The sequence below is a fragment of the Orbicella faveolata genome, unplaced genomic scaffold (genome assembly GCF_042242905.1).
Source record: "Orbicella faveolata isolate gen_17 unplaced genomic scaffold, um_ofav_v1 contig_48, whole genome shotgun sequence".
Classification (NCBI taxonomy): domain Eukaryota; kingdom Metazoa; phylum Cnidaria; class Anthozoa; order Scleractinia; family Merulinidae; genus Orbicella; species Orbicella faveolata.
The window spans coordinates 5,812,501-5,822,332 of NW_028301578.1; the positions used below are offsets into that span (position 1 = coordinate 5,812,501).

The following is a 9,832-nucleotide window of genomic DNA, read 5'->3' on the forward strand; positions in this document are numbered from 1 at the left end:
GATGTAATGTTTTTTTCTTTTTTGTATTTAAATTTTATTGTAGATTTTTAATACTTGTATAGTTTTACGTTATTTATTGTTGTAATGCGCTTTTGATCACCTGGTATGTTAAAAAGCGCACTACAAATCAATAAATTATTATTATTATTATTATTATTGCTATTATTATTATTGTTATTATTATTATTATTATTATTATTATTATTATTATTATTATTTAACAAATCAGGCTGTTATCCCGCGAAATGGAAATATATCAAGAACGAAAATCTGAGAGACTGTAAAAACGCTGCTGAAATTGAATAACATGTTCAACTCCGGTTCTGAGTCTCTGATCGTGCGGATAAAGATTGGGCGCCCCTACTCCGCTCCCCTTTCCATTTTCCAGACTTGATAGAGCACAGTGACTCATGCAAGTTACCCAGATGTGATCTGACTGACTCGTCACATGCAAACACGTGACTGAGTGTTGTAATTTCCTTGTTGTTGTTAATCTTTTACACAGTGAGTCATTAAAAGGCAACATAGAGACAGATAAAACAAGCTATACGGGTTTCTATAACTCATTCGCTAGTAACACGAAACCGTCACATTACTCGCTTATATTATTCCTGCCAATAAAAAGTCAGTCGCAGGAAAGTCAGAATATATGAAACGGCCAAGAAAAAGCATTTGAAGTTAACTGCAATGCTTCGCCTAACTGATTTAGCCAGGTTAAGGAGTAATTATTCACTGCAATGATTACTTATGAAGTCACTTAAGAAGATGAGTGAGATAGGTCTAAAACGTCTTCAGGCTCTTTTCTAAGATCAAAATCGAACCGGTACTGTTTCCTCCGAAGCACTGCAGCTGTTGACATTTCGAAAACTGTGAGCCTTTATCTGACGATAGCATTTGGCAAACAAGTAAAAAATACACACCTTTTATTTCCCCGGAGCTGCTTGATTGGGACTTCTCGCTGGCTCTGCACTGGATTTGGGAGGAATAAACGCAATCGAAAATGTCAGAAAGAAAGCTCAAATGTCTTTTCATGAAGAGTAAGCTAAAATCTCTCTCGACTGAAAAGAGAGGTGTTATGTAATAAAACTAAGCAACGACGGAATTCGTCTGGCTAGTGTGGTGAAGAGAGAATTTGCATGGAAAAATATTACTTACGAGTAAAAGTCAACTACTTTTATTGTGTTGTGACAAAAGCGGCGAAAGGGGTTCTTATTGTTAATACTTAAGTACACAATACATGTAATTCGAGTGCACTTTTCGGGTGAAAACGTGTTTCTTCTGAATTGAAGTTATTAGTTTCGACTCGCTAAGTAAACCAGCCGATGAAATTGCTGTGGAAATTAATCTGTTTATACCCAATGGATTACCTTTCCAAGATTGGGTTGCACAATTCTATAATCTCGATAATTGAATTTCAAATTCAAACCGAATTTGAAATCCCCGGTTCTCGCTCGAGAAATGTGTTAAGTTACTTATAAGAACACCTTCAATTTTATGGTTGATGTTATTTGAATTTCACTCCCAAGTTAAACCGACTATTGTATGTTTCTTTCGATGTTATTTTCTACAATTTAAATTGAAATTGGTAAGTTTGGCGAGGAGCGAATCAAGGATAATATCCATTGCCGGTTTTAGAAATTGATGGTTGCTCTTATTCTCATAGTTGACAATTGTATTAATTAGTAGCAGTAAGGTATCAGGAAATTAGATCTTAATCTCTCCCCATAAGAACAGAATGCTCTCTCGTCAGTCTGTCTCGTATGTATATTGCCATGTAGTAATGAAGGGTGATTTTAAACAATGTTTTTTTTGTTTGTTTCAGAATAGCTCTCAGTATGGATCTCTTTCCCAGGGTCCTCTCTTCCGCCCTTACGCACGAGGAACCTGGGAATGGGATTAGAGAAAATGATGTCACATGGCAACAAATGACGTTATTAATATCCGCCATCTTGTAATTTTCTTGGACGTCTTGGCATTCTCCGCCCGCTTTTTCGATCGTCCCCACTGACCGAGAGCATGGAACAGGCTATCTCCGTGAAGGCGGAAAATAATAAAAAAAAAATACGACACTGTACGTTGTGCAAAACAACAACAACAACAACAACTAGAGTGTTAACAGGTCCTAATAAAGCCCTTAGTATTCCGAAAATGTTTTACCATTTGTCAGTTGTATCTAGGGATGTAAATTAAAGTCTTGAAACAATTGGTTTCAATATGATAAAAAATATTACTTACTAGGGTGCTAAAACAGTGGGAGGCGCGGTGGACTCATGGCTAGCTAGTGCGCTCGCCACCGGATCTCCAGATCGAGCGGTCCAGTCTCGAACCTTGGCAGGGGACATTGTTTTGTGTTCTTTAAATAGATACTTTACTCTCACAGTGCCTTTCTCCACCCCGCGGTGAAATGAGTACTGCCGAATTTAATGCTGGGGGTAACCCTGCGATGAACTAGCATCCCATCCAGGGGAGGAGTAGAAATACTCCTAGTCGCTTTATGCTACAGCTAGCAGAAACCGGGATAAACTCCGTCCTGATGGGCTTCAGTCTCATCTTCCATGAAGACTTTACCTACCGTGTTAAGACACAGACAGGAGTGGTCAAAAAGTCCCCAGTTAACCAGCTGTTGCTTTAACTCAAGAGAATTCCACAGCTTAGACACGACTAGTTTGTTCCTACCTAAACAACAATTTGTGTATCCTTGCTTTTGAGGGGTCATTGCACCTCGACCTAAATTTATTCCAAGGCTTTTTTCGTCTTGAGGCTTCTGAAACCTTACCGCGTAACCCTTAGAGGATAAGAGGAAACTTCGAGTATTTATAGTATGTCCAAAAACACTTCATTCGAGATATTTAACATGGATTGATGACGCCACATGGAAAAGAAATGACGCCATTATTTCTGAACAGCCACCTTTCTGGATTCGCCATCTTAGATTCCGTGACTTTAATAAAATTAGAAAACCTTAAAATGAATCAAAATTGTCAAAAATGGATTAAAAAGCTGAATTTATCTTTAAATAGTTACTGCGTAAAAGTTAAAATGTGTATCATTAAGGGCAGGGAAATTCAAAGTTTGGAAAACGCGCATGTCAAAAAACAGTTACCATAGGAACATCATGTTCCTTGACCAATTACCTGTCATGCTAAAATGTCTTAGTTAAATTTTGGGACAGGTCACTAGTTTGGAGTTAATTGATTCAATGCTTTAAGTATTCAAAGTTTGTGAGTAGCTCGAAAGCCCCACCTCCAGTCTAAGTAGAACTCTTTGAGTAGACTTCTAAGCGCATTTTAGAAAACAGCCCCAAGAAAATACGCGCGCCGATTGGTTAAAAATCGTGTTTCTATTAAACAATTAGATTATGAGCTCGAGATTTCTATCACACATAGAAATCGAGAGCGAATAGTCTAATTGTTTTAGTATAAATCTAGTAGTCGTTCAAAACTTTATCTAAATCCTCTTCACAGACACTTCAAAAACACCAAGAAGCGGCCGTCATTTTGTTAACAAGCGCACACTGCTACGCTACGCACTATCTATCACAGAATAGATAGTGAGTACCGTAGTCAATCAGAGAACAGCATTTGTGTTAGAACGCTAGTAGATTTATACTAAAACTCGATGGAAACACGGTACATATTCTCTATTTCTTAATTGTCACAGTCCATGTTTGGTCTTTGTTATCTCTCCTCTCCTCTTGTACATTGGAAGAATAACGACCTAAAATATTTTGAAATGTACGTACCCACATAACCTATACAAGGAAGAACCCTCTCTCATTGTAAGGAGGGGGAGAAATGGGAGGGGGCGGGGGTGGTTGGAAGGAGGAAGTATTTTCTTAGTGGCCTTCTACAATATTACTCGCCTTTACAATGTAAGAGCTCATCTAGAACGACAGATGTCAAGCAGTGCTAGTGGCAAGCAGTTGACAATTAAGTTAAGAATACTACTCCCTTGCTATAAATAGCGCAATTTTTTTTAAGTGAACAGTGAACGTGCAGCGCCTTAAGCTATCTTTCTCTCCGCACGTGATTCTGTTTTTAAAAACTTGGCACAGTTATTAATTTCATCACCATCTCCATAGTATATGCGTTGCTCTGATGTCATGTATCATCGAGAGAAACACACAAAAAAATCCAACTTTGTTCGCGCTTGAAGGCAGAGTTTTCTTTGTATTTTTATTATCACCTCCCTGCTGTATTTTCAACCTCAATCTTTTTCGTGATATTTCCCAAATTAAGGCAAGAAGCTCGCTAATTAATGAACTTTTTCGAGTCAGGAAAAGAAAATTAAATCTTTTCAAACGAAACGTGATCAAACTCATGATCAGTATTGAAAAGCTTGGATTTCACGAAGAAGGAAATGTAATGAACGAAACTTATATAAAGGATATAAATGGCAAGGCTTTAGGTAATATAACGATTTGTGCAACTAATATGCCCACAAGGGGGACAAAATTAATCCGGTCGTTAAATGTATTAAGGGAAACGAAATATTACCAACTACATGGGAACAATTTAAAATTGAGGAAGTGGTCAAAACGTGATAGTCCTTTTTTTTTTCTTTTTTTTTTCTCTCGTGGGTTACGAATTGATGCAGCAAGGTGCAAACTATGAAATAAATATTTTCTCGCTACGTTAAACCCATTTAGTCTGTATTTGTCATGTATTCTTACCAAACCTAAATATCAGGTTTATTATCCCAGAGTTATTTCACTGCATTTATAGCACCGCTAGATATCCTTTGATATCTACCGCCGAGGTCATAAGCTTGAATTGTTGGATATGGAATAGACTCCAAGAATTGCTAAGACGGATATTTGACGAAATAATTAACATATTGGGGCATTATTCAAATTGACGGAATAGGAAACGACACCAAAGCTTTAAACATTTCTTCGTTTTTGTTTGCCCACCTTGTTTCGCCTTGAAAAGTCGTTGTTTGAACGATCTGAACAAAGAAAACTCTTCCATAGAGCAACGCACCTCGGATCTTACTTGTAAGTACAAAATGGTTATTTTATGGGTTTTTTTTGATTTGTTGGCTTCCTAGACGCAAAAGCTACGTTTGCTGCGAAAAACGTTTCTGGATAAAGGCCCTACACAAAACAGAAGTTATTTTCAGTATACAACTAGCGCTTATTGTGAGCGATCTTAAGGAAAACAATATTGGCAATCACTCAGACGAAAAATATGTTTACGCAATTTATAGCTGCGACATTTATTTATGTACCTTTCGCAATGTATAGTACAGACAGCGAAATGCTTGGCTCTGTTACATACGAAAGGCTGAGTACTAAGAACCAAAAAGTAATGTCATAAGAAAAAGAATCACTCCTCAGGGATTTTTTGCTCTCGCAGAAAAAAAAAAAAAACGTGCAAATTGCACGAGGGAAAAAAAGATCAAACTAGGTAGAATTGATGAGATTGTCACAGAATATTTCAAGCATTTTCAGGCTAATTATTTCTTAAATGCACACAGCAAAATCCGTTTTGTGTTGCGACGTTTATGCGACCTACAGAATAAGAGATTAAGGCGGTGGCCCAAATCAATAATCTTTGCCTGACGTAACCTGTTGTGTTTGTAGCTGCTATGGGCATGTGGTGGAGGATTTGAACAAACATTGGCAATCTTCATGTCTGATTTTCGAATTTGTAGAGCTTGCACAAAAATAAAATAATAACGAGACAAGTGACAACATTTGAAAATGTATATAATGTCCATAAGGAAACACCCCGCGATGTTAAAGTTATGTTAGCTTTACGGTTTATTTTTTACCAGTTTAATATTTACTTCGTCGGTCGAATCTATTTGTCTCTTTCTCAGGCCACCCACAAAATATAGATTCACCTTTATTTGGACCTCGGAGAAATAGGCTTCCTTCGACATATCAATATCCGTCTAACATGGCTCCGAGGCCTTCAGGACAAACTACCATATTTGGTGTTGTTTTCTTTGTATCCAAGTCTCTTTTGGGAATTGAGAGACAAAAGAAACTAAAAAAAAAATTAACAATTTTGACCGGAAAGACTCGGAGCAATGTTAGAATGTTGATATATCGAACGTGGCCCATTGCCCGGGCTGAATTTGACAATTTATAACTTTTTCAATATTTCAGTAACAGCTGACAAACTTTAACTTCCGGGCGTATCTGAAATTTATCAGCAAGGAATCTGGTTTGATATATCCTGATATTTTTATGGCAACACTATTTTGAGCAGATATGCTTTTCAATTTAGAACTTTCTTGTTTTTATTGGCAGAATTGAATTTATGCAGTTATTTTTAACATATTTGTATTGATTTTAACTAGTTGTGAGTGAATTTTGAAACTTTTTGAAAAGTCAGGAAATCCAAGATGGCGGATCCAAAATGGCGCCATTTAAATATCACGACGCCAGTTACCACTATGCTATCACCTCATACCTGTTTAAACAGGTAATAGAACTTAGCTGAGCGCCAACTAATTTCCTAAAAGTGGACTGAAAATTTACTAGTTCCCAGTAAATTAAGTTAAGGTGGCCGAACACAGTTTTGATACCCGTGTTTCAATCTCCTTTTTCTCTAAAACACTAGATCCTTTGGTCACCAAAAATGACAACACGCAAGTTAACAACACAAACTTCGGATTTTTAATAGCTAGCCTGACGTATGTGCCGTTGCCATGGCAACATGAAGAAATATAAACAGGCCTTTGAAATCGGTTTTGTTTGTTTGCAGAAAATCTAGTCGTTTGATTTTCTTTTTCATTTGCATGCAACAAGATTGTAACAATGCTCACAAGTTAGCACTATTTTAATAATAGTTTAACAGACTATCTTTAATTATCACTTTTAGAAGTTTAACTGGAATATCTAGAATCGCCTCTGTCAATTTTCATTTTTTTTTTTTTTTTCCATATTCAGGCCAGTTACTTGTTTTCTAAAGTATTTTCGTGCCAAATTTCGTAAAATTCTAACGAGTGGTTCTCGAGAAATAGGCGTATTTCCAAGAAAGCTATTCCGCATTCAATCGCAATTTTTTGCCTCACTACGCATGCGCTGCACTTAACTTGGTTCTTTCGGTAAAAAAGAAAAAAATCTGAGAATTGCGGGGCTCTTTGCATCGTTACCTTTTCTAATACACATTTTTGATAAGAGTAAAGCCGTAAATACAGTGTGTTCAATTATGAAGGAGAAAAAGCACAGATAGCGAGGGCATTGACCAAATAAAATGATCGCTGTATCGACTTCATGGTTGCTTTGTGTAATTCTTATGCGCGCGCTAAATGGCATTAGCAAGAGCGCGCGCGGAAAATTGTGTTCGGCCACCTTAACTACCTCGCAACATTTTGCAAAGGCACTGGTTACAAGAAAGAAAAATCAGAGCACTTTCATGCTCGTCCCCAGACACCTGGCGCTGGCGTAAAGGCTGAGTGACACTGGTTAGGATAATGGAGGGGTTTTATTGGCAACAACAGTATCAGACTATCAGCACAGCAAGACCTGAAGTCCGATCTATATTTATCAAGCCATGCGGCCAATTTCACAAAAAGTGAATCTTCAGTTCTTTTCCATTTAATCTCCTGACTACGGGCTTTTCATGATTAACCTCACCGACCAGCTTAATTTAATTTTAAAAGAGACCATTCTTCTGTCTCGGTTCAGTTTAAAGAACGTATAATCAGCAATTACGGAACTACAGTTCTGAGCCATCGCTAATTATTTGTTTCAGACAACAGAATATCACGGCTATTACGTTTGGCTAGTCTGTAGTACTCTTGCATGCAGTTTCATACTTTTAAGCATATGAACCCAAATGGCTTAATTGCCGTTACTCTGGTCGTCACTATAGTTGTTTGAAGGGGAATGGCAGGCCGGTGTTTATAAGAAATCTGTAAGCGCCATTGCAAAACTTCACTACCATGGGGCCGTAACTTGACAGTAACTGTTAGTGTCTGAACGGCGCGTATTATTATTATTATTATTATTATTATTATTATTATTATTATTATTGGACCTTATCATATACATAAAAAGATTACTCGATTTTAATTGGCTGAGAGCGGTGCAGTTCAGGTGTAACACTAGTGCAAATTACACATCGTAATTCTGGATTATGATTGGCTGAAAGACAATAGGAAATTTTCAAAGGCAATGATATCACGTAAAATTATAACGAAAATTTTGTCTGGAAACTTTGAAAAGTTTTCTCAAATGAGAAAAATGGTATTAAGAATGATTTTCCGGCACTTCCTTCACGCGAATTTTTTCATGTAAGTAATCATACGGTTTTTATCATTCAATTTGGAATTAATTTTACAGTTTAATTTCGATCACGGTAGGTAAGAAAGGTAGGTAAAGTCTGCATACGAGCCAAGTGGCCCATCAGGCCGGAGCTTATCCCGGTTTCTGTAGCATGAAGCGACTAGGAGTATTTCTACTCCCCCCTGGATGGGATGCTAGTCCATCGCAGGGTTACGCCCAGCATTAAGTTCGCCGGTACCCATTTATACACCTGGGTGGAGAGAGGCACTGTGAGAGTAAAGTGTCTTGCCCAAGAACACAACACAATGTCCCCGGCCAGGGCTCGAACCCGGACCGCTCGATCCGGAGACGAGCGCACTAACCATGAGGCCACCGCGTCCCCCGATCACGGTAAATAATATGAAAATTTTTCTCAACTTTATTTTCAGATCTTGGTGTAAACGATCAGTCAGAGCAATGTCTGATTTACCGTTCAACGTTGCTGCCGTGTCTGTGTTAACAGCCGCGTACATCGTTATATTCCCAGTGGCGTTGAGCGCTAACATTTTGCTCATCTTCATCATTTTTAAAAGACCAACCATGAAAACAACCATCAACCATTTGCTTGCAAACATGGCTGCCGCCAATCTTCTGGTAGCTGTGTTCATCATGCCGTACGCTGTACGGTATCTGTTCGCTGCGGACGCATGGTTTGGAGGGGTGCTCGGGCAGATCTCCTGCAGGCTGGTCCACTTTGCCTATGCCATATCCATTGCGGGCTCCATTCTGAGTCTGATTGCGATTTCACTGGACCAGTTCTACGCCATTTTATTTCCCATGAAGAGGATAGTGGTTATAAGAAATACCAGATTTATCACAATGGCCATTTGGATATCATCTGTTATTTTCATGACACCATACTTGGCCATGTACGGGGTAAGAGAAATGGCTGGTCAAAAGCAGTGCGTTTATATTGTTCTCGATCGCATTATAATGGAAATCCACTTTTCTTTCATGTTCGTTTTCTTGTACGCCTTTCCTCTTATTCTCATGGGGACATTGTACATTCTAATTGGACGGAAGCTGTGGTTTCGAACTATTCCAGGCAACATCCATAGTATTCACAGACAGGCGGCTGAGCTGTCAAAACGTCGCGTCATCCGCATGCTCATCATCGTCATAGCAACGTTTGCACTATGTTGCCTTCCTGTTCACGTTTTTCACATGTGCGCAGCTTTCAAACCAGTACTCACGAGAAACATGGCTTCCTATTGGTCGCTGCTGATTGTGTTTATTGGACATACGAACAGCGCTCTGAATCCTTGCCTGGAAATTGTCTTAAACAGGAAGTTTAGAGGAGAATTCTTTACACTCTTGGCAACTTGCAGAACATTTTCGATGTGGCGTTTTCGTAAGAGAAGTGAACGTCGAGGATTCAGAGACTCTCAAATAAACATGCACAGAATGGAATCGGTTGAGAATATCAAAGATCGAATTGCAATGCGGAGAGGAAGACTGTATGATCTAAGCAGTCAGGGGCAGACTTTACATTCTTCTCCAATTTCTCTGGTGCAGTTTTCTTTCTACAACAATGTGGAAATTGAAAGTTAA

At 38.4% G+C, this 9,832-nt stretch overlaps 1 protein-coding gene and 1 long non-coding RNA gene across 2 annotated transcripts in view; one reads left to right on the plus strand and one right to left on the minus strand.

Annotated features, from left to right (window-relative positions):
- The window catches only part of LOC149096153 (uncharacterized), a 3,085-nt gene extending 1,959 nt beyond the window's left edge, over window positions 1-1,126 (minus strand). The window contains exon 1 of the long non-coding RNA XR_016204667.1: window positions 921-1,126. This is a non-coding gene — a long non-coding RNA (uncharacterized LOC149096153). The remainder of the gene's footprint in view (window positions 1-920) is intronic.
- A 7,515-nt stretch (window positions 1,127-8,641) lies between these two features.
- Window positions 8,642-9,832, plus strand: LOC149096154 (QRFP-like peptide receptor). The gene has a single exon (XM_089281514.1). The coding sequence runs from the start codon at window positions 8,642-8,644 to the stop codon at window positions 9,830-9,832; it is 1,191 nt and encodes a 396-aa protein (XP_089137640.1).